This window comes from Eurytemora carolleeae, unplaced genomic scaffold, assembly GCF_000591075.1.
Source record: "Eurytemora carolleeae unplaced genomic scaffold, Eaff_2.0 scaffold492, whole genome shotgun sequence".
Lineage (NCBI taxonomy): Eukaryota > Metazoa > Arthropoda > Copepoda > Calanoida > Temoridae > Eurytemora > Eurytemora carolleeae.
The window spans coordinates 90,952-117,507 of NW_019396593.1; the positions used below are offsets into that span (position 1 = coordinate 90,952).

The following is a 26,556-nucleotide window of genomic DNA, read 5'->3' on the forward strand; positions in this document are numbered from 1 at the left end:
AAGCTTCGTTTCAATATCGACCAACCCTAGTGTATATGGAATGTCGCAAAAAATCACATTTGCAGGTGTGCACTTATGGCAATTATTTATGTCCTTGTTTTTATGTTTGAAAATTAATAATTTTTGGATGAGATCCCTCAAAAATTGACCTACGGATGTATGCAGCAAAAAAGTAAAAAACAAAGCGCCTTATTTTTACTATGATAAAAGAATTAGGGCATGTTCTTGTGAATCATGCTTACAAATCTTTTAAAGAAGTCAATTTACTGTCATAAATTCCTTTGTCAGATCTTTGGTGCAAAATATCGACTTTCTGACTTGATACAATACCTGTATTAGTAGTTAGTACAGTAGAAGACCTCCTTCAGATTATCTGACCTCCGTTGGCTTGGAAATTAAGGCTTCAGGCTTTAAAATCTAGACTAGCAGCAAAAAAGAACAAAATCGTAGGTAACTTCAATTAATTCGAAAAACAATTAATACCATGGCTTATTTGTAGCGGAAGACTAGAAATTCTTGTATCTCAACAAAGCGACTAGCAAACGACTACAATATTAGGATTAATAATAAAACGACACACCTTTAGGTCCTAGAATAAAGAATATTTAAATATTAGAATTAGACAGTGACCCTGAACCATTAAAAAAATATAAAAATATTGCAATGTTTAAAAAATTAAATAATTCTCATGCATTCTGGACCAAGTCCTCTGAATAATTATAGTTTTCAAATTAATAAAATTTCACTCAGAATGAGTGCCGCAACTTTTTTGGACTAATTTTAAGAAATTAATAATTTGTAGAAATATCATTAGTTTCAGATAATCGTCTCGACAATTGGTGGACTTCAAAATGTCCCAAATCTTTTTTATTTAATGTAAGTTTATATTCTGAAGAGACGGTAGGAGAAGAAAAATCGTGACTAAAGACGCAAGATTTTCTTGGTGATTGAATGTAAACGCTCCCCGAACTGCTAAGGCATGCAAGGGAAAAAACATTAAATTAATAAATATCCTAAAAACAGAAAGAAAATTATTTCAAGGTTGCCCGTAAATACATTTAACAGCAGGGCAACCTGCTAACAAACCTTAAAAATCCTTAAACAGAGGAAAAACTCTCAATGTTTGCAGATTCAAAACTCTCAGATTAAAACTCAGGCTCACAAGAGGTCTGCAAACAATATTGACATAAAAGAGGTAAATTCATAAAATACAAGAGTTAAGAAGAAAAATGCACGTCTGGACTATGTGACCGGAAATGTTTATTTTGAGAAGAAATAATTCATTGATCAAATCAATACTGTATTTTATACGGGTTCAAAAAATGGTCGGTACAAGATAAAGACAAACTCACATCAACTAAAATAATGAGAAAAATGGAAGTTTCACAAAAAGGTATAAACGCAAGAGTTTAATTTACAGGTAGCCAACTATACTCCTAGCAGATCGATAGGACACGCCTCCTAGTAGGGAGTTCCACGCCCACGTCCACGGGGAGCACCTCGTCCTCCGCCCATACCGCCACCACCACGGGGTGCGCCGCGCATCTTTCCTCCGCCCATACCGCCGCCTCCGTAGCCTGCATAACCTCCGGCAGCTGCTCCATATCCACCATCCGCCGCACCATATCCACCTCCGTATCCACCACCATATCCGGCAGATGCGTCAGCACCCCAGGCGGAAGCACCGTATCCCTGATCAGCACCCCATCCGCCACCATATCCAGCGCTCTGGTCTCCCCATCCGCCGCCATACCCACCTCCATATCCGCCCCGGGCTCCGCCTCTCATACCTCCACGGGAGTTGGGGTCACGTGGGTTGGGAGTGACCTAAAAAAATATCATAAAGAACAAATAATTAACCGCCCCGGTTACCCTCGACTAGGTTTGGTGTGTATTGCAGTAATCTGCAGTATACTGACGGAAAATAAAGAAGGGTTAATTATCTAAAGGGTAAGGGTGGGTGGAATTTTTTTTAAAAACTTTCCATATTTTTATTTTCATAACTTTCATGCAATAATTGAATTTCCATCAAATAGTCTTCTCTTACAAATTCCGCTTAAGCTGTGCAAGGGGTGGGGAAAATATGATTCTACATGATAAATAAACCGAAAAATGACTCAGCACACTTCAAATAAAAGTACATAACTTGTGACAAGTTAATATATATGCCAAATAATAAATAATATTAAAAATGTTAAAATTTAATTGTACCTCCTTTATCATGAGCTTGTGTCCCTGAATGACAATGTTCCCCTGCTGGATCAACTTCTTGCTCACTCTCTCCTTGTCGAAGGTGACGAAGCAGAAGTTCTTGGGAGCATTTCCGTTCATTTTGTCGATAGGTCGGATAAACTCAGTCACGGTACCATACTCTGATAGGAAGGTTTTGATCTAAACAAAAATCAGAATGATTTTGCTGAAGAACTTTAATAAAAAAGGCTTTGAGCTTGATCTAAACAAGATGAAGAATTATCTCTCTGCTAATTTAACAACTTCAATAAAAAGACTTTGCCCTGAACAAGATTAAGATCTCTGCATATTTCACTTAAATAAGAAGGCTTTGATCTTTGATTTTGAAAAAATGGCATTATGAAGAACTTGCCCTGAACAAGAAAAAGGATAATATCGCTGCAAAAGCAACTTAAATACTATGAGAAACATAATTTCAAAAATCATTGAAAAATTGAGGGAAAAAAACATTAATTTATTCTTATTGACATTCACTTTATAAATATCAAAAGTTAACTATTAAAAAGTATTGACGCAAATTATTCGTATTGCGTAATGAACAATAACTACCTCATCCTCACTGAGTCCTGACTCGGGTAGTTTACCAAGGTAGATCTTGCCGGGTTTAACATCGGCCTTCTTCACGGTAGCTTTCTTTCCCTAGATAATAAGAAATATAATATACTAGTTCACGGTAGCTTTCTTTCCCTAAATAATAAGATTTATAATATACTAGTTCACGGTAGATATCTTTCCCTAGATAATAAGATATATTATATTCTAGTTCACGGTAGCTTTCTTTCCCTAGATAATAAGAAATATAATATACTAGTTCACGTAGCTTTCTTTCCCTAGATAATAAGAAATATAATATACTAGTTCACGGTAGCTTTCTTTCCCTAGATAATAAGATTTATAATATACTAGTTCACGGTAGCTTTCTTTCCCTAGATAATAAGATATATAATATACTAGTTCACGGTAGCTTTCTTTCCCTAGATAATAAGATATATAATATACTAGTTTGGTACAGACATACACACATGACCCCGGGGTACTTATGGGTTCCCTCAAAAAAAGCTTAACCAAATAAATACAATAAAAATGTATCTCTTTCAAGAAATTAAGGAATAGAGATTACATATATACTATCAATCTTGTGTAAACCGAAACCTCTTCAATATTAACTCCGAACACACAATACACATAATTACATCTGTTAAATGAAAATGCTGTTTATAGTTGAATATGGTTCTGAAGTGTAGTTTAAACGATATATATGCTACTAATTGCTAGGGATTTTTGCCAACATGTTAGTTGAGCTGAGAGTGCAGAATTGGAAATAAAGTCGTTTGCAATATTTCACCAGTTGTTTCAGACAGCATTTGTTTTCTACAATACTATTTTACTAATTAGTTACATTTATACAAACAGGTTAAGGAAAATATTTAACTTCTATAATTTTTTCGGGATTCATGAGACAATTTTACGATGTGTATAATAATTGTTTAACAAGAGCGCAAATTTTATCTTTAAAATCCTCCTAGATTGTCCATGCCAGAGGGAGTTTAAAAGATATTCAATAACGACAATGAAATGTAAAAAACTGCACTCTCAGCTCCGCTACCATCTAGCAGGTATTTCTTTCCCTTTAAGGAACCATTGTATGAGACTATGAATTCACTGCTTTCTAGTTCCCACTGTATATAAGAAGTGATTGGCGTTTAAATCAATGCAATGGCGACAACTTTTTTATTAAAGTTTTTGTTCATAACATGCTTCTTTAAAATTAGTGTACAAGCAAGTAAAGCGAAGCTGTTGTTTTCATGTTTGAGTGTATCCATGCTGTTTGAAAGCTTGGTAGAAATCCAGAATTGAAAGTAGTTTTAATGTATTGATATACACGAATACTACTGGTAAACTACCTTGATACTGTGTTCGTCCTGTGATGCGGCTTCAAGGCTCTCAACCTCTTTGAACAAAACAAAAGCAAAGCCCCTGAACAAACAAAATCAATTTGAATTGCAATTTTATTTCTTAGTTCAAAGCTGGAACTTTTATTATGTTTTGCGACTTTTAAGCTGTGGAGTTTTATAACAAAGAAAATCAACAATTTGATAGTCGTTAATCGTTTTAGCTACTTCTGGACAGATAAATAAAATTACAGTTTAATGGATTTCCGAGTAATTTTTTTATAGTTCGTCTAGGATCGGCACATCAAAAAGTTGTCAGATTGTCAAAAATAGTTAAAATAATACAGGTAAATGTTAAACATTAAAAGAATGGTTAGAAGAAACATGTTGACATGCGCAATATGATGAAAATTATTAATTTAATTAGTTACATTTTAAGTGACTGTGATTTCAAGTGAAACTCCATGCAAATATGGTAACAGTACCGCAACATGTTTTATTTTGATTCAACAGTTTAGTTCTGATAATTCCTTTATTTTTCCTGCAGTAGAAATGCGCAAGTCACTTTTGTAGAGATTTCTCAATTTAATATTATTAGTTTCCGAAATTATAAATATTGATATCTAACTCATGCTTGAATATACAATATATTACCGTTGTGAGGACATGGTCATCTTTGCATGGAAAATAATGTTACTATACATTTTATCAAGCAAAAAAAGGTTTAATCCAACTAAGCCCAGTGCAAGATATAACTATTAACTAACCTGCTTCTACCGGTCTGAGGATCCATCTTCAGCTGAACACGTTCAAGTTCTCCATACTTGCCGAAGTATTCCTAATACAAACAATATTTAAACTATAAGCAGCTATGTGAAGAAGAAATTCTACCAATTTGTAGGAGAAATGTGCAGAGTTTACAAGTAAATCTGTTAAATTAAAATATTCAGATGACAACATCTACGATCAGGGGGCAAAAAATCCATCGGTTTGATTTTAAAATAAATCTTTTTTACCTTGAGGTCATCCTGTGTGCACTCTTGAGGAAGGCCGCCGCAGAAAAGTTTGCGGTCTTCTTCGTCTACTCCCATCATCGACATTTTAGTATTGATATGAGTAGGTCTGAAAATACAGGTTGTTATTAGATAAAAAAAAAATTGATAAAACTTAAAATCAGAAATGTCATCACGTCTAACATGTATAAAATAAATCTGAATTTTGTGATGAATCAGAAAAACAGAGGAAAATTTGGACTATCACAGTTTTTTCAGATCATGCAGTATCAAGTTTAATAAAATAAATTAGATAATAGTTATCCCAACTACGTTCGTGGGACTACTGGTAACCGAATTCAAGAAGTTGTTCACAATTAAACCTAAACATTACCGGCAGAGAGATGTTCATCTCACGTTTATTAAACATATCGAGTTTTAAACATTTAATAGAATATCCTTGAATTTTTATAGATGGTAGATAGGATAAAATGATTGTCCCGTTCTTTACATCTTTGACTGTCTTTCTAAAAGTAGCAGATAACAGCTGTCACACACCCTAGTAAAAAATCATAATTTTAGTTGAAACTACAGTAAATGTAGCTTTCGCAACAAATAAAATTTGGATTTTAATTATTTCTAGTAGCAAATTCTTATTTTTCAAAATTAACGTACATCAATTAAAATCAAGACTCGAATCAAAATAGGCTTCCTTATTCGTATCATTTCAAACAATTGCACCTCTGCCTTGAATTACGTAATTCTGAAGTACCATATTCACCTTAATTTTTTGGCACTAGATGGAAGTTCCATTTTGTTATCCGAACATTTATCACAGAATATACCACCGCAGTTCCTAAACATTACATAAAATTTGTTTCCTACTTATTTTTATTCATTTTGGACAATTTGATTAAAAATTATATTCATATAAAAACAATTTGGGTGAAGACCTCCTATTCGATTTCAATCAGTATCTGGTGTCAAGGGAAAAGGATTTGCAGCTTTACCGTTGCAACACGCTTTGCCCGCTTAAAATGTAATGAAGCTTACAGGAAAACAAAGTTCGCAAAAATTAAAAGGGTATAGGTTGACCACGAGTAATTTCAATATCTATCGCTACTACTTTTACTCTGTTGCGGTTTATGAGGCGAAAATGTTTAAAAACACCCAAGAGCGTATCGTCCATACATATTCACGTTGTTGCATTTTTCCACTCGCATTTAAAACAACTTTAAAACAACCTACAATTGTTGAATGCAATTCGATGCATTCGTTAAAAGTTGATTTTTCATAACATGTTCTGTTGGGTTAGGACCGGGTTTGGGCAACTGCGGGTGCTTTTGGTTTGTTCAAAATAATCAAGTTCTAGAGTATGTATTTATCTTTAACAGTATATACCTCCCTTAATTTCTGAAACATAATAACTTAATCGACTCAAGGTTACTGGACAATGGACCCCCACATTGACCTCACTATTTTCCGAATGGTTCACCGTCATTGCTTGGCTTATGATTAAAAAACTAGATCACAATCTTTTATGACATTCCTCTTTTTTGTCTTCATACCTGCAGTGATGTTTCCTCCTTGCAATATTGAACTCCTTGTCGCAGCCTTTGCAGGCGCTAGCTTCCGAGTCCTTCTCCCATGCACCAGGCACCTGGGTCTCTTCCTTAACAATTACTGATGATCATAACATATAAACTGTAGTGATCCTCTATTCATAGATTGGCATACCAGATTCATAAAGGTACTTCTAAGTCTTGTCTTTTCTTTTTCTACAAAAGTGACTTGAAAATCTATGATATAATTTAGATGATTTGAAAGCATTATTATTATCTTTTAACGCCAGACGAGCGATGTAATCTTGTTCTTGATAAACACAGGGTAGTGGGTACTGTTGTAAATATGACATGCGACTATTGGAAAATAGAGGATTACTAGAAATTGTGATGAAAAAGTTGTATGGATTTCTTGTACTTGTTCCGTACAAGCAAGAATGCACAAGTCACGTTTGAACAGAACCCACCGAAGAAAATAAACCTTTTAATTAAACAAAAACATGCATATCTATTATCTAATTCATACTTGATCAGAAAAAAGTTTTTAAGGGTACCGTTGTAAATTGGACATTGTCATCTTTGCATTGTCACTTGAAAATACGCTGTCGGTCCATTTAACTGCCTAAAAGTGTTTACACTAACTAATATCTCAGAACTTGTCTTGCCGTTTGCAAGAAAATTTCCTCTATTTTGTTCAGTCAAACTAAGCTGTTGTCCCAATTCTTCCAGTGTTTTATCCTAACTTGAGAGATTCCATTTGAAGTTTAGTCCAACTAAGCTATTGTCCTAATTCTTCCAGTGTTTTATCCTACCTTGAGCGATTCCATCGAAAGTTTAGTCCAACTAAGCTGTTGTCCCAATTCTTCCAGTGTTTTATCCTACCTTGAGAGAATCCATCTGAAGTTTAGTCCAACTAAGCTGTTGTCCCAATTCTTCCAGTGTTTTATCCTGCTCACGGTTCAGTTCCTTCACACGTAGATTCTCCTGCCTAAATAATTAACATTTTACAAGTTGGTTAGCAACAAGCCAGGCCTTCCTACTCAGTCCACTTTGTGGACAATATTTGTTGTTATTTCAATGGAAGTAGCTCCCAAACAGTCCCATTGTTTGAAACAAAATATACTTGTAGTTATGTTATTAGTTAAAAATCTATTAAGATAAAGTTTTTTTTTTTTATCTTAATATTAATACGAGTCCGGATCAAGAAGCCAGAAATTTGGGAATATTTGTTTGAATATCAATTTCAGGGAGTATCAAGTTAACAATGAAAATCGATTTAAAAAATAAATTAATTGAATTCAATACCTGATATTTTCATAATCATTTGACACTTGTTTCAAGAATTCCATCTCTTTCTTCAGATTTTCAATTGTTTCTCTATCGTTCATGCTGCTTTCCTAAAACATATTCAATGAACGAACTTTTCTAACAATACCCAGGGTTTCCTACACAACGTTTAGAAACAAACCAGTATTTCCTTCGCAGTATTCAACGAACCGGACTTTACTTCACGATCTTAAATTAACCGGGATTTCCTTCATAGTATTTAACAAACTGGTCTTTCTTTCTGATCTTAAACGAACCGGGCTTTTTTTCTAGGCAGAAGCTCTAGTTAAAAAAAACAAGTTTTAGTTCAAGATTTCTGTGAAAGAGGTCGCCCTCCTTTTATACTAACAATAATGAAATTCCATACATAGAACAATAACTTCTAGTATTGGCTTAAACTGCATGATAGTTATAGACAACTTCTGGACCGGGCGCTGCGACCATAAAATCAATTTACATGTTTAAATCAATGTTGAAAAATTTAAATTGCGAGGTTGTGTGATTATTGTGCGGTTATTAAGTATTAGAGGGACTGGGTCGGGTGGGGGCCTCTAGGATGGTAGAATGAATTTATGATAAAATGCAGTGCTTAGGATACAGGTTTACTGTTTTTTAAAACGAAAGTAGAATTTTCAAATTATGTTTCTTCTTTTTCCCGCTTATTTTCATAAAAAACTTGATAAATTATTCAGAGAAAAGGATATTATCTATAACCTCCCTTTTGTGGGTTTGAGAGCAAAAAGTTTTTGTTTTATAGTTTTAATGTTTAGCTCCTTGGATCCGGATTAACCGATCCGCATATTTTTGCAGATACAAATCCAGGAAGCCAAAATATTGCGGATTCAACGGATCCGGATCCTAAGCTCTGATAAAATGAATAAAGTACCTGCAACCGTTCCCTCCATTCACGTTCAATCTTAATATCCTGTTCAAGCTCTGTTCTTCCATCACTTCTCTCCTGAACAAGGGAGACGAATGAAACCGATCAATCGGTTAATGGAACCTTAAAAGCAGCCAAAAATTCTACTTTTCTAATCCATTGATTTTTAAACCATGATGCTGTACAACTTTTAAATTAACTAATAATTCTGTTTTATCAACTAGTCTGGGTTAGAAATTCAAGTTTTACACCATTATATGTATATGAAAGAAGCAGAAAGTGTCTAATTTGTAGGAGAGTTAATTTTTCCCGAGCAACATTTTATCTTGAATAAGTCTCCCCTCCCCTCCCCTCCCCCTACCTGAAGTGTAGTGTCTAGTTGTTTGATCCTTAGTCTAGCTGCCCCTAGGTTCTGCTCCGACTCCACAAATTTATCATCTAACTCCTGCATTGTCTCTAGGAGTCCGACAGTCTACAATATAATTCAGAATTTTAAAAAAAGTCCCGAAGCTTTCCATAAGTTCAGTAGATTATGAGACCAATGGAGGGGGGGGGGGGGGGGGGGGATTGAAAATTACTTTGTTAATAACTTTGTAACAATTTTCACAAAAATTCGGTTATTTCCTTAAAAAACTATTATTTTCCAAAACTTGTCGGAAAAAAAAACAAAAAATGTTGATTTTTATGCATGTTGCACTGTCCTGCTTAAATTTATTTGTAGGACTTAACCGTCTTAAAAAAGCTTTGCAAAAAGTCTATAATGCGCAATCCTTATACTACCTTTTCTTCCAGTGTATTAATGAGACCAGTTTTCAGTTCGATCGTCTTTTTGCATTCGGACAACTACAAATATGTAAAACAAGATTTCTAAAGACTCACTTTTTGCCTTTAAAAAATGTCTAAGAAAAAATATGGTGTTTCCTTACCTTTGTGTACATTTCTAAGTTGATAGCTTTGATATCTTCCAGTTGCGACCTGAAGAAATTTAAACGTGAATATCAAATTAAAAATATTGTTCTATTTTAGGACTCGACTCAAGGCGGAAATGTGGTTTTACGAACTATGATATCTGGGTCCGAATTTAATAAATTTGAGCCGCGTCTCAAATCCCCAAAAAACCGCTTTCAACTGACCGCCGACTTAATCTTAAAACATTGAATACGATTTTAAGTGGAACCTACCATATTTGAGCCGCGGCTCAAATAAGTTCGGCCTCTGCTAGATCATACAGTGAAAAGGGGTTAATTATCAAAGGTTTTCATCATTTAGTTGAAAAGATAATATTGGTAGGAATTGAGTTATTGTTCAGTAAGTATTCAGTTCCGTTGTATCACAAATAAGATACTTTATTGCAGTGTCTTGGATCCGGATCCGTTGGATCCGAAAGATTTTAGTTTCCTGAATCCGGATCCGCAAAAGTATGCGGATCCACGGATCCCGATCCAAGGTGTAAAATATCAACTAAAAACTGCAACAAAAAAAATTATTCTCGAAACCCAAATTTTAACTATTGAAAAAGAGAGATTACAAAAAATTTCCTGATTTCTAATTGGTCCTTCAAGTTTAGCATAAAAATAAGCGAAAACCGTAAGAATATTTTTAGATTTTTTTTTGAAAATTCTGTGTCGTAAAAAAATTCAGCAAATTAGAAAAAACCTGGATTCGGACACTGCTTTACAGACGTTCACAAGGAATCTTTCAGTTTGATCCAGTGATTTGGATCCGCAACATTTTGATTTCCAGGATCCGGAGATCCGCATACTTTTGCCGATCCGGGGAAAAATATAAACCAAAAAAGCTAAAAAACGAAAACTTTTTACTCTAAAAATCAAATTTGAACTGATAGCAAAGGATAATAAAAAATTCCTATTCAGTGAATGGTTCATTAAGTTTCAGCACAAAAACAAGCCAAAAAACGGAATATATTTGAACTTATGAAGTCAAAAAATCGGTAAATCTTAAAGAAATATCCATGACCCGGATTAGGGTACATTTTTCACTGCAGATCCAGAGCCGAATCAAAATGGAATGAGCACTGGTTTGTTCTAACCTGAGAGAAATAATAGTGTCCTGCTTCTCATGAACATCCTTCTCCATCAATTTCATCGCAATCTCACACTCAGCCTTCATCTGCCGTTCTAGCAACAGCTCCTTCTCTATCTAAGAAAGGTATTTATAATCGTTAAAGCCTTCTATTAGCTTCATGCCTTCTGATTATCTTCATGCCTTATAATTCAACCTTGCACTGGTTGGAAGTTTTAAATAGCGATAACACGCATTCATTTTAGTCTCTATTAAGTAGTAATCACAGTTTGTTTGCTAGTATGTTCGATCATAACTCATGAATCCCGGGACCGATGTGCCTCAAATCTAGTTTGGGGGAATTCTGTAGGACCACGGGAATGTTCTTAGCTTAGTTTTTAAAATCTAAATTGAATAGGTTGGCTCTTGTAAAGAAAACTTTGCCCAACCTAGTCTCTTATAAAATAGTAATCTCAGTTTGTTAGTTAGTAGTTTAAGTTGTAATCTCTCTTTTTGAAGTCTTTTTTCCTTTACTTGTCCGACCATAATTGATGAACCCCCATGCCAAAAATTTTGATTGGATCATTGGGGAATCATCAAAATTTTAAAAAATCTCCAGGCGCAGCTGGGATCCCAAGCCCAGTAGTGAAATATGAGATTAATGCATAGCGCATACCTGCTTGATCTTTTGTCCTTCAACTCGAAGCTTTGACTCCAACTCGGACTCGGCAGTGGGTTCCAACGCGTTGACGGCCAGCTCCATTTCCCTATGCTGATGCCTGGAGAAACAAGAATTTAAGAAATAAAATTGAAAAAATTAAAATAATTAAAAACATAATATTTCCATAGAAACATCATAATTCATTGATATTCATAAATACAAATAAATCTTTTATAATTTAAAATGTTATATTGTAAAAAATATATTGGCGCAAAATTTCTTCTTGGAAAGTATTTAAAACTTTTATCTTCTAATCTTCGCAAATCCTTGAAATCATCTCTGGAATGTTTAGCAGATTGACCCATCTGTTGATTTCATCGAAATGAAATAATTCATGAAATCTTGATGCTTACCTTTCCGTATCAGAAGCTGCTTGCTTCAGTTGCTCTAGTAAATTCAAGTTCTCTTTCTCTGCTTCCTAAACGCGTTAAAATTATTCAAATAATCAACCATATTGGAGGATTATCCTTTCATTCAGAGGCTCAGCCCCACCCCCTCTCCTGGATTAGTAAATTTTATGATTTACAGAGTTTTTTTTGGGCCTCAATTGGTGCCAACTGCTGCCCCCCCCCCAAACAAAATTTTTTTTTGCCTCCCTTTGACAAATTCCTGACTACGCACCAGCCTTCGTTATTAAAATTGTGAAGCAACGATATTTAGATTAACAGGAGGAGGGGGAGAATTTCAAGACAAAAAAATGTTTAAAGCCGCATCTCATACCTTGAGTTTTCTTTTGCTAATGCTGAGGTCTTCATTCATCAGCATATTCTTGGTAGTCATCCTCTCGACTTTAGCCTAGGAAATTCAAATAAAGAGATTAATCAAATCTAATTCTGAGATTTATTACTTAAAAAATTCCGGTTAATAAGCCAAAACAATAATGTTAAGTAATTAATTGTAGTTATATATTGTGCATTCAAAAATCAATAGTTTATAAAAAATTTGCATTAGGACGTCAAAAACTCTCCATGTTCACCGTTTTTATTTAAACTTGAACACTTTTTTTTACCCCCCCCCCCCATTTTTAGATCATTTTCATGCCTCTTGTTGTAGTTGAACTACCTGTAGGTTTGTAATGTTGACCGTCAGGTTTCTGTACAGCTCTTCAATATAACTCTTCTGATCAATAATACTCTGAAGGGGGAAAGAAGGATAAAAGGGGCCTCGGGGAGATAGGATTAAGGGGAATAGGGGCTGAAATAGCGCGATACTAGTTTAGAGAGAGGGGGGGGGGGGCGATGTTCATCTCACGTTTATTAAACATATCGAGTTTTAAACATTTAATAGAATATCCTTGAATTTTTATAGATGGTAGATAGGATAAAATGATTGTCCCGTTCTTTACATCTTTGACTGTCTTTCTAAAAGTAGCAGATAACAGCTGTCACACACCCTAGTAAAAAATCATAATTTTAGTTGAAACTACAGTAAATGTAGCTTTCGCAACAAATAAAATTTGGATTTTAATTATTTCTAGTAGCAAATTCTTATTTTTCAAAATTAACGTACATCAATTAAAATCAAGACTCGAATCAANCCCCCCCCCCCCACCCGGTGGGGATGTATCGTATCACAAATTTAAGAGAGTATCGTTGAACGAAACTCCCGAGTTCCCTTTTTAAGATCTAAGCATTTGCGTAGATTTTAAATTTTAATTTGAAAATCAGAAAAAAAACAAGTGTTAAGAAACCATATGAAATAATATTTCTTCAAAAAAATATTGGTATCTACAAAAATGCTGACCTCATTCACGGAACCGGGATTCCGATACTGGGTTTCATTACGATACTCATGTATTAAGTTTCCGACTCTACATTCATATGCCCCCGTCCTGCTAACCTGTATTGACTGAAGAAGCTGAGCTACAAATAGCTGATCATGAATTGGATCCAACCAGATAGGTCCTCCCATATGAAACCCAGACTCGCAGTGTTCACACTTCTGTCCCACCGGGGGACCCCCAGGCAATGTATATTTTAAATTTTTCCCATTCTCGTGTGGAGTTACCCGGCCTAGACGCTGGAACTCCATCATTTCACAACCAGTACATTGGTAAACATATCCCAGCTTACTGGTACTCTCCTTCGTTTTAGCTTGTCCACTGTAAACCTTAATATTTATATTTTCTTTCATCCAATATTTTGACAACTCATCAACTTTTAAAAGCAGGGATGCATATTTTTAAGAATTAAAGATCTGAGGGTATGATAAATTTAGTTATTTTCTCCGTTTAAGCAATTATACCCTAAAAAATTGCACTCTAAATCAGAGGTAACTTAAAGGGGAGAAATAAGTGTTTTCAGAAGGTGAACTACCTGTAGGTTTGTAATGTTGACCGTCAGGTTTCTGTTCAGCTCTTCAATATAACTCTTCTGATCAATAATAGTCTGAAGGTCTGAGGACCCCACATCCTCTTCCTCCTCCTGTCCGACCCGGATTTTGTGTTTGTAAACAAGATACAAGGACAAAAACAAACAACATTGAGCACGTGTACAACATAATTAAACTCTGAAACATTTCCAACGGTAAAAATCTTAAAAAGAAAAAAATGGCGGGATTAGCTCGAAAGATTTTCAAGTCTTGCTCGGGTCGCAAGAATTTGATATCACGTATCCCCGTCTGTAACCAATTCATTATCACATTTAGGTTTCTTCGCGTCCGCATCCTTGGAGCCAGAGTTCTTGTGTTTCCCCTGATTCCTGGTCTGCTTAACCGACTTCTCCGGGATCAAACTCGTCCTTGACCTTGCTTTAGGACCCCAGTTCGACTCAGGGTTGATTTGGAACCGAGTCAAGTGGATTTCTCTCGACGGCGGATTAGCCTGAGGATGGGGTTCGAACGAAATATCCTTGACAGACGGAGGTTTGGACATGATCTTGTATCCAGGACTGTCAGGATGCAAGTTCTTCAAAGGGTCCAGGTTGTTTTTCAGAGATATACTTCGCAACATATCCCACAAGAACGATAGAGGAGCATTAGTTTTTAAACCGTGCCTGTTCGCATGACTGAACAAAAAAGTTTCTTTAAAAATTTTATTCACTTAATAATATCAGAGAACTTTAATTTGTCTACATTTTATTTAATTTTTCCCAAAACTTAATCTTACTCTATAAAAAATGTAAGAAAGTTTTCTTACTTTGTAACATGATGGAAAACTTGCGTAAAAGGAGGTAATGCTTTCTAGTAGTGAATCGATAATTGCTAATAATTGTAAATTGAGTATTTACCTAAGACTGAACTGAAACCCTGAGTTAAGGAGAGCTGAAGTGTACATGGTTAGTTTCTCTTGACTCTGCTTCACAATGTTAGTTAACCGTGGGATCTCGTAGTACAGGGGAACATCCTAAATATAAATAAAAATAAACTTTAAAAGGCGTAAAATTTTGCTTAGTTCTTCAAACCACACTGATTTAGTCCAACATATTTTACGTCCGACCAATCGAATAAAAGAAAAGAGGGATGTTTTTTGGCAGCCGGAATGATTTTAGATATTTACAGGGGGGAGGGAGGGGAAACCTTTTTTCTTTTTCTTTTTTGATACTTTTTACCCAAATATTCATTCATTTTCCCAAATTCAGCGAAAAAAAAATAATAAACATACTTCTGGGGAGGGGAGAGGGGGGTGATGATTTTTTGAGAAAATAATCCTAACAAAAAAATATTTTTAAAAATTCGGAGGCAGCTATATAAAAGGATACTTTGAAAATTGTAAAATCTTACCTGTAATTCTTCCAGCGCCACAGACAACATTCCTTTCATACGCTTCTCAGTAGCATACACATCATCCTTCATTGGTTAAAATATCATAAAAAGAATATATTCTCAGTTGTTGTCAAAGTAAAAAAAACCATCAATAATTCCAGTGTTGAGACATATTCCCGCCTGCATAAAGAATAAGTGAGTTTTGGGGGAAAACAAAAATTTTTGATTTAAAGAAAAGAGGTAACTTAAAGGGGAGAAATAAGTGTTTTCAGAAGGGGGGGGGGGTTGATTTTTAAGGTAAATATATACATCCCAGTAAATTTTAAGTCATCAATACCGATCGAGAAGTTTCTGCAGGTTTAGTTTCAATTTTTAAGGATATAGCAGTAGCAATACCGATTTCAAAGTGAAGCAATTAATGTGAAAATAATAAATTTTAGAGGAAAAGTGGGTTAAAACTTTGCCAGTTTAAGTACAATATTCCATTAATTTTAACCAAGCGTATCGTAAGTGAACAAATTAGCAAAATTTTTCAGAAATGTGCATTAAGTCGTTCTTCAAACCGACGCAATAAAATTAAATGGATCCAGCTGAGGGTTGTGTTTTAAATTTAATAGTGACCCCACCTCAAATTATCACATGCCCTTATTATTAGCCCCTATAAAAGTCATTTTTGCTTGAATCTCATTTTTAGTATCGGGGGAAAAAATAATATTTGAAGANGTGAAAGAATAATTAAGAAAATAAATGTCGTAGTATTTTCATGCAAGCCTTCATTATTAAAAATGTCCGATTCACAATGATACCCTTAAAACTTAAATGTTCAGTAAATATAACGTCGTTCTTCTGTTTAATTCTGATTATTTCTCTTTGGTTTAAAGCAAAAAATGTGCATGTCACTTTAGTAGAGAAAACCATTTAATATGAAGTTTTCAAAAACAAAATTATGGTCACATTTGAACTGCCAATCTTTCAATGGAGGGCCATTAAAAAAAATAACGTGACCGTTCTGCTCAGGTAAAAAAAAAACTGAACTAACCCTGACGAAGACCCTGGCGTAGAAGTCGATACTAAGGGAGAGAAGAGGTTGAATATACCGTCCATATCGAGTAGCATGCGCCTCCAGGCACTGTAGCAAGATCCTGTAGTTAACGACAAAACTTTTAAGGACACCGTTCAAGAACTTTATGATCTTATCGGGGGATTTTGATAAGAAAATTGTAATCACAGGTTATGGCAATATTACTACACCCTCGGAAAATCCTTTATTTCCCAGAAGTTGCGTATGCTTTAGGGGTTTTATTTGCAGAGTTGGAGAAAATAACAAAAGGTAAATTTTCAACAGTACGATTAAGGGTTGAAAAAATAACCAGCATAATACGCTAATATTTAGGGNTGCGTTCCTAACAGCAAACTCGTGGCATGATTTTGTTTTTAAAGAAATAGCTCCGTATTTAGTGTAACAAGTTTCAGGAGTGTTGCCACAGAGGACTGCCATGTCAGTTGCGGTAACGCATAATAAGCCTAGAAAACAAAACTTAAAATGAAAAATTTTAACTTAAAGGGACTGAAAGCGTAATTTCAAGTGACCCCTCAATGAAAAGATCGCAACGCCCGACGTACAACGGTACCCTTTAAAGCTTTGTCTGATCAGGTATGAATTAGAACTCCATATGTTAGTTCTTTAAACTAGTTATTTTCATTTGTGGTTTCTCTGCAAAAGTGTCTTGCACATCTCTTTCTTATCAGAAAGACTGGAGAAATAAACAGAATCAAACTAGTTGAGTAAAAAAACGTGATTATCTTCCACATTTTCGATCATGTTAGGGTTTCAAGTATATCGTTGCAAATTGGGAATGGTCATCTTTGCATGTAAGCGTCACTTGAAATTACGTTTACAGTCCCTTTAAAGTGAGTGTTTTATTTCATGTGGCCTTCCATTTACGAAGTGGAAATTCTAAAGCCGGCAACCATAAAATGGTTGACTGATCAAGAGTCAATGTGATTAAATTATCTATGCTAGAACTTTAATAAGAAATTGAAACTTGAAAGAGTACAGATGTAAATAAAGATTAGTCATAAATAAAGATTGCAGACGTAAATAAACACAAAGCGTAAATAAAGATTACAGACGTAAATAAAGATTACAGGCGTAAATAAAGATTAGCCATGAATAAAGATTGCAGACGTAAATAAGATAAGTCATAAATAAAGATTGCAGACGTAAATAAAGATTAGTCATAAATAAAGATTGCAGACGTTCATGGAAATAAAGATTACAGGCGTAAATAAAGATCAGTCATAATTCAAGATTACAGACGTAAATAAATAGTACAGAAGTAAATAAAGATGACCTTCCATTAACTAAGTTGCATAAAATATTTGCCTGATCCAAGAAAAACGAGAATGGCTATTCAAGTTTTCTTTTCCAAAACAAATTACTTTAAATTATGATATCTCTATAAACGTTACTGTGAGAAAAACGATTGAGATAAAATTAATGTCAGTGAAATATCGAAAAAGAATCAGCATTGGCATAAACTCGACTAACCTCCATCTGCAACGCTCTGTAGAGCCGAGTCTAGAAAAGGAGTTGGACTGCCATAAGGGTCAAGATCAATTACATCAATCCTATACACACTTTCTTAGTTGACATTTTTAAATACAACAATTTTCGGTGTTGTATGTTTTAACTCCCCCCCCCCTTCCTTTCCATTGTTATAATTCTTTTGTATTAGAGTAAGTAGACGGGAAAAATGCAGTTCTTGTCAATTTGAGCCTAAAACGTACAACTGTGGACTTGACATGGAAAGTAATTTTGTCAACTGTTCAGAGCTGAAAACTTTAGAATGGTGGATATCGAGATTAATACTTGAGCCTCTCTTTTTCTTAATATCAAGACTAACCTAATCTTGGACTTGTATCCTGAAAAGTGTATAAAATTCAACCAATTAGAGTCGCGTAAACGAAGCCGTTAAATTTGAAATTTTGCGCGCATTTAAGATTATATACAGAAACGGGAGGGTTTTTGATTTTTCTCTACTGTATCCAAGAAAGAACGGTTTAAATAGAAAATCAAGTGTGTCCATCGGAAACTCAGAATAAGTAATCGGGATTAAGGATATCTCATTCTAAAGTATTCAGCTCAGATTTTTGTTTCAGAACATCAATTTTTTATTTTTTTTCTTCTAGGGAATATGTCGAAAATTTAATGTTCGTCCTACCTATTTGAAATTTTCTTATGTTCGTACATAGCCATCGCAGCATCTCCATTTCTAAAATATTTATGCAATAAAACAATAAAAAATCCAGGCGCTTCTTGCCAATCTTCTATTTCAACTTTTAATGTTGCTGAACCTTTCAGAATTTCTCCTTCAATAAACCATAATAATTAACTTTGCGGATTTACAATATTGTTATCGTGGATTTACCAGGGAATAGGAATAAAGGGAAAGGAAATGGTCTGGCATGAGAAAGCCAGTCGCACTGCGTTGCAGACGAGTTCGTTATTCTTTACACACACTCTTTTGGTACAGACGCACAACATGACTACAGTCAAGGAAATTGCAGAACAATGTCGTCAATTATAATCAAACTTGAAAAACGACTAGTCAATTGTTAAACTTTCAAATTATATTCTTTGCATGAAAATTTGGCTTTATAGTGTTGACTTATATATGTAAATAATATATTACATTTATATTAAACTTATTTTTAAGTAAAACAATTAACAATAAACAAATGTACTCTCCTCGACTGAACAAGTACAGAGATTCTCTTGAACACGCCTTCGGTTCGGTATTCCTTACACACACACTCTTTTGGTGCAGACACACACAAATGACGTTTCCGCCCCCTGGGATTTACAAAATTATACAAAAATCAAAATATTTTGAAGACAACCTTTCGTAATTATGATCATTTATAAACCTTCCGTGGGGTTCTGTGAGGCCCATCACAAAATTTGACCCTGATCGATTCAGCCGTTTTGAATTTGATTGAAAACAAACGGATCGATAGGAAGACAGGAGGATATATAGATAAGATATACAACATAACAAATCTAAGATGTCACTGTCAGCAAAGTTCAAACATGGATGAGATTATGATGCAATGCTTCATTTCGCATTTATTGCGTGAGATTTTTGATCATAAAATCACTAAGTTATCCATTAACTGATTAAACTTAAAGGGATAGACCGGCTATGTATGGAAGTTAAACTTTTCATCTTCAAACTTTATTAAGAAAAAACAACGTAAATATTTTCATAAAATGAATTTTCGCTATATACTCTCTACTTGCTCAGGAATACATAAAATTTGAGATCTTTAATATCGACAGCTTCGTTATGAAAGACATACAATTTAGTATTGAGCAGCAATCTTGACAGAAAAATTTGACTTTGAAAGTACTTTTCGTACCTTACTATTAAATACAAGAGAGAAAACATAAATGCAAACAAAAATCAAAAAGAAACTAAAAAAATAATGCAGATCAGTGTTTTTTATCTCCTTTCTTCAGATGGTAGTTTAACTGAGTAAGCAGTGTTGTGGTCATGTTTAATTTAGGATACATTTGAAACTTATTTCTTTTGAGAAATATGTTCCAATACATCAAATTAGTTTACTTTCGAATTTTTACTATATTTTTCGTTGTATTTATTTAATAATTTAAAAAACCGATTCTGAAAACGTACCCACCAAAATTTATGATTTTGAACGTCGACTTTGCACTCAGTAATCATAGATCGTGAAAACATTTTACATGTCTCAAATGAATCCTTAAGAGTTTATTCAAGACACTGCATACTCGGTTTAACTACCTTACATAGCCGGTCTGTCCCTTTAATTCTTGAGCACACTTGTTTCTTGCCAATATATAATTTAACCGTTACATCTTACCGCGGGTATTGATGTGTTATTTTTACGTCGAGAGTTGCAATAATTTGTTATGTATATGTTATATATATATTTTGTGTTTTAGATTTTGGTATGTGTTATATGTTATACTGTTATGTGATTTATGTTCAGTATGTTGTGTGTTGTGTTATGTTGTATGTTATGTGTTTTATGTTTTGTATGTTATGTTTTGTATGTTATGTGTTTTATGTTATGTATGTTGTGTTATATGTTTATGTACTTTATGTTATGGGTTCTTTGTTTAAGTTATGACAGTAACAATGTTAACTTACCATGAGGTAACGATATGTTAACTTACCATGGGTAACAAGATGTTAACTTACCATGGGTAACAAGATGTTAACTTACCATGGGTAACAAGATGTTAACTTACCATGGGTAACAAGAAAAATCTTACCTTGGAGTAACGATGTGCTGCACATGATTATGTTCAACATTGCGTTGAATACTCTCAACTGCTTGTTTAGACCAATCGTTTGCAATCACGTTTTTCAATCCAGGGATTTCGCGCGCAAATCTCACCGATCGTAATCCACTCGCCGCAAGTGCCTGCAACAAAATTGCATGAACTTATCGTCTTTTTTGGTAATATTCTTAAAATTTAATTTAAAGCTTTATGCATAAAATTTTAACGGAATCGCGTTAAGGAAACGTACTAGGATTCTTAGTTAACTTGAGATAATGTCTGAATCGTATGATCAGTAAAATTGACATTCAGAGTTTAAAAAGTTATCTTGGAGTAGGAAACCGTTAGCTGGTTAAGTTGCAAATATATTTTACCTCTAAAACTGTCAGGCCATTCTCATGAACCTCTCCAAGAACCGGGGTAACTTCTCGTTTCTCAAGAACAGGTTTAGCGGCCTAAAAATTATTAAATAACAGAATTAAAAATATATTTTATTATTTCGTCGGTATCAAGGACGGTATGAACCGGGTAAATATTGTTTTCCCTGGGGCAATAATAAGTGTATATAACTAACCTGGTTGATAACAGCTATTGTTAGATCTCTGTTGAACTCCTGGACAGGGTTATAGAATACATCTTTCTCACTCGGGAACAGGATCTAACCAACAACGATCAAAATCTTTCTTTTTTCTAATTAAACTAGTCTTACTTTTCGCCAGGTCTAATAAAATCTCAGTTTGATGACAAAGAAGACATATTAGAGAGGGGTTTTGAAAGGGCTAAATATATCTAATTTTTAGAAATCAAGAAAACCTGCTTTTTTATTCTGTTATCAAACTTCCTCATTGGAATTGTATAAACTAAAAATCAAAATGTCGACTTTTCAGCGGTTCGTTATCTATATATAAATTTGGCTTGTCTTTCTGTTTGGGCGTCTGTTTGTATCCAATAAACGTCAAAACGGCTGAACCGATCGGGCCCAAATTTTTTGTGGGACATCACGTGACCCCAGGGAAGGTTTATGAATGATAAAATTTAAAAAATGTGTTTTAAAGGTATTTTAATTTTGTAAAAAAAATAAAATTCTTGAAAATCCGCGATTTTTTTTTTAAATCCGCAAATTATTTTCTTTGTTTTAAAATGTAAACAAAAAGAACATGTTCACAATTTAAATAGGATAGGCGCGAAGCGCCCTAAAAGCCTAGTATATATTAATTCTTTCAATTTTGATCGCATACCTCGGCCTTCCCCTCAGTGACCACTGACCATCCATTCTCGTTTACGGAAAATCTGCTTTTATGGCATTGTACAGCGTCACCCGCCATTTTTCGGACTAAGGCTCGACTAGTTGAGATCAATAATAATTGACTAGGTCGCATTGAGCGGACTCATCTGAAACCGGTTTTAAATAACAACACAATAACAACACAAAGGTAACACAATAAATCCGTGATGCCTGAGAGTTTAAGCGTCCAATATCTTCTTTCCGTCTAAAAAATACAGAACGTTCAGAGTTGAAGAAAAAGTTTTGTCAAATGTTGACGTTAAGCTTTATATCCCCCTCCCTCTTACATTGATGTTGACAATTTCTCAATACATAGGGGGTGTTCTATGCTACGAACTAAACGTTATTGTACCATTTAAAAATAAATAAATAAAAATTTCTATATTTTTTTATGCTAACCCTTTTAATAAAGGACTGTAAGTGTGATTTTAAGTGACCCTCCATGCAGAGAACATTGGCAATACCCAATTTACAACGGTACCTTGATGAAAGCTTTTATTTGATCAAGCATGAGTTTTCATTCGCAGTTTCCCTGCGAAACTGACTTTGGCATTTCTCGTTAATTGTCATCAGGAAAAACTCGCAAATACAAACCTATAAGTCAGAAAAACAAAGGTATCATTAAGATAACAAGGGTATCGTTGTAAATCGGCTATGGCTATCTTTCACTTTGCATGGAGGGTCACTATAAATTATGCTTACAGTCCCTTTGAAATCATCAAGCTTCCTACCTCAGATACATTGAGAGATCTATAACAGTTTCCTGAGAATCCAATTCCTCGTCCTTGAAATATTATTAGAATTACTCGAATTGTGCTTTCTGGACTTAAAGCTAGTCCAAATCACTTGTCAATGTTCTTGGTCCTAATCTTATCACGGAACGGAACTATAGATATTTTTGTTCTTTGGCACGAATGCCTAGTCCTAGCACTTATTTCATTTGCCCTCTGTCCTTTTCAGTAGTAGTTTTTAATCCCATAGCTCATTTCCCCCAGAAAATATAATTCTAACCAAGTTAAAAATTCGATTTTAGTTGAATTAAGATTAATTGTTGAGCTCAACCCTATTTGGATCAAAAAATTATCTCTTGTCTCTGTTTAACATTTTTCAGTGCTACAAAGGCATAAACAGAGGGGGGGGGGGGACAAGAGAAAGCCTCCCCTTCCTGAAGGGAAAAAGCTGTGATTTTCGGGAGGAGGGGGGGCCCTTTTTGTTAAATTCATTTTAAAAACTCACTCTGTATCTACATTTATGGTAAAAAGCTTACTTTAACGATGATATTGAAGTCGACAATGTTGAGGCTAACCAGCAAACCTTGAAGGAGAGTTGCCTCCTCAGAGAACAGCATGGACTCCGGGTAGTAATATTCAACAAGAAGATCATCTTTGTGATCCAATAATACCTAAATTATTCGAGAAAAGTATTAGCTTAATCTATATGATAAAGCTGACCGAATGGGTTGAAATAATTTTAGGGAACCCATGGGTACCCCGGAGTTAAAATAGGCTTTAAAATTTTTAATTTTTTCAAGATTTTTTAAATTCCACAGGCAGCCCCGGGTACTCCAGTTAGTTATTACTAAAAAATCAGAAGTGAATGGGATACAAACTTGGAATTGGTCGAACATTCATTCAAGTATTATATCCTCATATTTGAAATGCTGAATTTAACTGGATTTTGAGGAGAGAAAAATTAATGAATAAATATGAAAGTGTTTGAAGAGGGGGGAGGGGAAGATTTCTAATAATTTTGGGGAGGAAAATTAAAAAAATTGACAACAAAAGGCAAGTTTTTATATACTATAGGACACGTTTAACGAAAATATTCATACATTTCCCTTCTAAAAACCATTTTTTTCTCCCAATTAAGCGAATAAAACACTAAAAAATACATAACGTCAGGAGGAAAACTGATATACTACAGGGGGCCAAAATTTGCATCCCAGGAGGGGGAGGGGTATTCGAAAAGATCCTAAAAAGAAAAAGTTTCCATACCTTGAAATAATCCGCCAATTTTTTCTGCATAAGCGCTAGTCTGAACCAGACACGTGAACGGCCAGCATTTGTTTTGATGTGAGGCAATTCACGCGCACTTGCAACAATATCCTCAGCTGAAGGGTCAAATCGAGGAACCTAAAAAATAAAACTATGCATTCATAACTTTATTAGCGGTAGCGAAAAACAGTCTTAAGGATCTCCGGAAATAAATTCTTACCAATTCGAGACTGGCTCCAGCACGAATTTATACAAAAATGTCCCCGGAAAAAAGTCTTATTTTAGTATAAAATGATTGGGAACAAAAGATGTTTACTACCATGCAAAAAAGGTGGCAATTGATATTTTTTTTTAAAAAACCAGATGGCTATATTCCAAGTACAAGTTTTTTATATGAAAACGTCTTAGACTTTACCTCATTTTCACAAGATTTAGGATTTTTTTTTGTTTTACTTTCTTCTGATATATTTTCATGAGGACTTAATTTCTTGTGATTTTATTTCCTGTGACTTTCTTGGCAGCCACCATACTATTTAAGGAAAAGAAGACTAGGGAATTAAAAACACAGGACTTTATTTCCAGCGACATTTTTTCCAAGGACTTGAGAAAATTCGGACTTCTATTCCAAAGTTTTTATTTCCCGGGACTTTCTAAGATTCGATTAAATACCTGTTGTAACAAATCCCAAAGATCCTTCCCTCCCAGCATCAACCGTCTACCTTACAATTATATAACTTACTGAGATTAAGTAAATTGCTGAAAGAAAGAGGAATTTATTGAAGATATCCAAGATTGGGAAAAAAATGAATTTTTGTTAAATAAGTTTACCGGAGAGGGGGGATATCAATGAAAAACTGGATATCAACGGGCAATTTTGTCATCCTATATTATTCTTTTTACCCATTTGCAAGATTTTCCCTCAAAAGTCAAAATCATTTTCTCAAGTTGAGCCAATAAAACCCAAATATATTTAGCTACGTTCAAACATGCACACCGACTGAGGGGAACAATTTGTTTTCTGCCAAATAATCAAATTTGGGACATATTTATGTTTGATTTTCTTAGAGCTTCTTCAAAATATAATCTTAATCTTTTGCGACATAGCTGGGGAAAAAATTAATATAAAATTACCAGATTTGAACCCATGCTTGAACACGAGTTCTAATATGATGAAAAACTGGTGTAGTGGTAGAATATCTCCCGTTTCAACCTGTAATACGAGATTTCATTTGTCAACTTATATGTAATAAGTATAGAGAGAGTATTCTCTAAGGACCCCTCCCACATCTCTCTCTCCAAAGAAAAATCTACTCTATTGAACCCCTATCCTTCTCTCCTTATATAATATTTAATTGATAATATTTATACCTGTCTTCCTCTCTTGAGGCTTGAATCCACAAGGTTCTTGATCACAAGCTGACTATAAGAACAAATTTTTTTTCAGGGCACAAAAGGGATTTTGGATGACAGACATTAACGTCAGAAGTACAGAACGATGGTTTACAACAATGATTTTGGACGATATAAGGGAACTATGAAGTTACCTAATAGTTACAAGATTGCTTCTCTCTACCGCCGCCACAGGATCAGTCTTGTTCCAACCCCTAAAAACATAATAATGTAAACTCAAAAAACTTCAAATTCTGGGACTGCCAAATTTAATGAATAGTAGATAAACTCTATTTTAGTTGAACCACTTCCCTTGAACTTGAAGTTACACTGACATATATGAAAGTTATTTAGGTTTATTTATCGCTTTCCAATAAATTTAATCCCTTATCATTTCCAATTTCGCAAAATTACACCCCGACAAAATAAATGCTTTATATTATATGCCACAGAGAAAATGAAGGCTTTAAATAATTTTCATTCAGTTATTATCATTACACACCTTCGCTCTGGTAGCGGTCTCCGATCAACAAGAAGATCAGGCCAGGTTTCCTCATAACTATCCTTAAGATTAATAAAATAAATTTTTCACCATAATTCTGGTAAAAATCCTCCCCCCCTATCCTAATGGCCGTTCTCATCCCGAACCCCTTCAACCGTACATGCCACACCCCACACCGTTCAAAGATGTAACCGTTTCCGTTGTCCGGAATGGTTACCAATTGACCGGAATTTCACCTTCCACCCCTCATGATATGTTAATATCCAGATAACCCGAGAACCTAAATACGATCGAACATAAATGCTGGTACTTTTAATTTTCCCTAATCCAGAACAAATCTAAACCATGCTCTACATAATAATGGGTGTCATAGAGAACGATTTTTGAACCCCCCCCCCTTTCAATTTTGCACATGACCACTTATTTTACAGCAAAATTATTATTATCATTTTATAATATCTAAGAATTAGACNGGGGGATCCAAAGATCGTTCTCTAGACAATTAACCATAATAAAACTGTTATAAGCTTGATAATAAAGATGTAAAACATTGTGATAATGTCCAAGAAGAGAAATTATTTTTTAACAGAATTGGAATTCATACCGCGGATGAAAATTGCTTTAGCAGCCACGTTGAGCGGGACTTTGGGGATCCAGCTTCGGGAAAACCGGACATTTTGTCGTTCAATACATCTAAAAAAGTGTGAAATAAG

The 26,556-nt window shown here is 34.5% G+C and overlaps 3 protein-coding genes across 7 annotated transcripts; all 3 read right to left on the bottom strand.

Moving 5' to 3' along the window:
• Window positions 1-1,243: 1,243 nt before the first annotated feature.
• Window positions 1,244-5,264, bottom strand: LOC111706023 (RNA-binding protein squid). Its single transcript, XM_023478773.1, has 6 exons — window positions 5,159-5,264; window positions 4,910-4,980; window positions 4,155-4,227; window positions 2,800-2,889; window positions 2,212-2,391; window positions 1,244-1,827 (listed from the first exon to the last, which is right to left on the bottom strand). Exons 1-6 carry the CDS (start codon window positions 5,240-5,242, stop codon window positions 1,462-1,464), a joined length of 864 nt encoding a protein of 287 aa, XP_023334541.1. The 5' UTR covers window positions 5,243-5,264; the 3' UTR covers window positions 1,244-1,461.
• Window position 5,265: 1 nt separating this feature from the next.
• On the bottom strand, window positions 5,266-26,556 carry LOC111706021 (RUN and FYVE domain-containing protein 2). Of its 5 annotated transcripts, none has more exons than XR_002766123.1 (25): window positions 26,448-26,556; window positions 25,844-25,905; window positions 25,497-25,556; window positions 25,321-25,372; window positions 25,084-25,162; window positions 24,622-24,671; window positions 23,953-24,090; window positions 23,226-23,360; window positions 22,690-22,742; window positions 22,130-22,163; window positions 13,961-14,068; window positions 12,366-12,440; window positions 11,999-12,063; window positions 11,601-11,703; window positions 10,953-11,062; window positions 9,829-9,877; window positions 9,683-9,745; window positions 9,264-9,374; window positions 8,909-8,980; window positions 8,002-8,093; window positions 7,579-7,684; window positions 6,703-6,806; window positions 5,916-5,990; window positions 5,563-5,693; window positions 5,266-5,517 (listed from the first exon to the last, which is right to left on the bottom strand). XR_002766123.1 is itself a non-coding variant. In XM_023478770.1 (24 exons), the coding sequence occupies exons 1-23, from the start codon at window positions 26,517-26,519 to the stop codon at window positions 5,917-5,919; spliced, it is 1,863 nt and encodes a 620-aa protein (XP_023334538.1). In that variant the 5' UTR covers window positions 26,520-26,556; the 3' UTR covers window positions 5,540-5,693; window position 5,916. The 5 variants fall into 5 exon arrangements, 3 of the variants coding, with proteins under 3 accessions (XP_023334538.1, XP_023334537.1, XP_023334539.1); XR_002766122.1 differs by having other exon boundaries at window positions 5,552-5,693; XM_023478770.1 differs by lacking the exon at window positions 5,266-5,517 and having other exon boundaries at window positions 5,540-5,693; window positions 6,703-6,802.
• LOC111706024 (probable tRNA (guanine(26)-N(2))-dimethyltransferase) lies at window positions 14,153-15,477 on the bottom strand. The gene is made up of 3 exons (XM_023478775.1): window positions 15,366-15,477; window positions 14,873-14,988; window positions 14,153-14,650 (listed from the first exon to the last, which is right to left on the bottom strand). Exons 1-3 carry the CDS (start codon window positions 15,435-15,437, stop codon window positions 14,251-14,253), a joined length of 588 nt encoding a protein of 195 aa, XP_023334543.1. The 5' UTR covers window positions 15,438-15,477; the 3' UTR covers window positions 14,153-14,250.

Excerpts from the sequence above, each read along its gene's own strand:
- LOC111706021 (XM_023478769.1), bottom strand. The coding sequence starts at position 26,519 with ATGTCCGGTTTTCCCGAAGCTGGATCCCCAAAGTCCCGCTCAACGTGG. Across the intron at positions 8,981-9,263 it reads AACTAGACACTACACTTCAG|GAGAGAAGTGATGGAAGAAC; the intron begins GTAGGGGGAGGG and ends TCCCTTGTTCAG. Across the intron at positions 7,685-8,001 it reads AATGATTATGAAAATATCAG|GCAGGAGAATCTACGTGTGA; the intron begins GTATTGAATTCA and ends TTAATTATTTAG.
- LOC111706023 (XM_023478773.1), bottom strand. The coding sequence starts at position 5,242 with ATGTCGATGATGGGAGTAGACGAAGAAGACCGCAAACTTTTCTGCGGC. Across the intron at positions 4,228-4,909 it reads CCTCAGACCGGTAGAAGCAG|GGGCTTTGCTTTTGTTTTGT; the intron begins GTTAGTTAATAG and ends TTGTTTGTTCAG. Across the intron at positions 1,828-2,211 it reads ACAAGCTCATGATAAAGGAG|GTCACTCCCAACCCACGTGA; the intron begins GTACAATTAAAT and ends ATATTTTTTTAG.
- LOC111706024 (XM_023478775.1), bottom strand. The coding sequence starts at position 15,437 with ATGAAGGATGATGTGTATGCTACTGAGAAGCGTATGAAAGGAATGTTG. Across the intron at positions 14,989-15,365 it reads TGGCGCTGGAAGAATTACAG|GATGTTCCCCTGTACTACGA; the intron begins GTAAGATTTTAC and ends ATTTATATTTAG. Across the intron at positions 14,651-14,872 it reads GGGTTTCAGTTCAGTCTTAG|TCATGCGAACAGGCACGGTT; the intron begins GTAAATACTCAA and ends TTTTTTGTTCAG.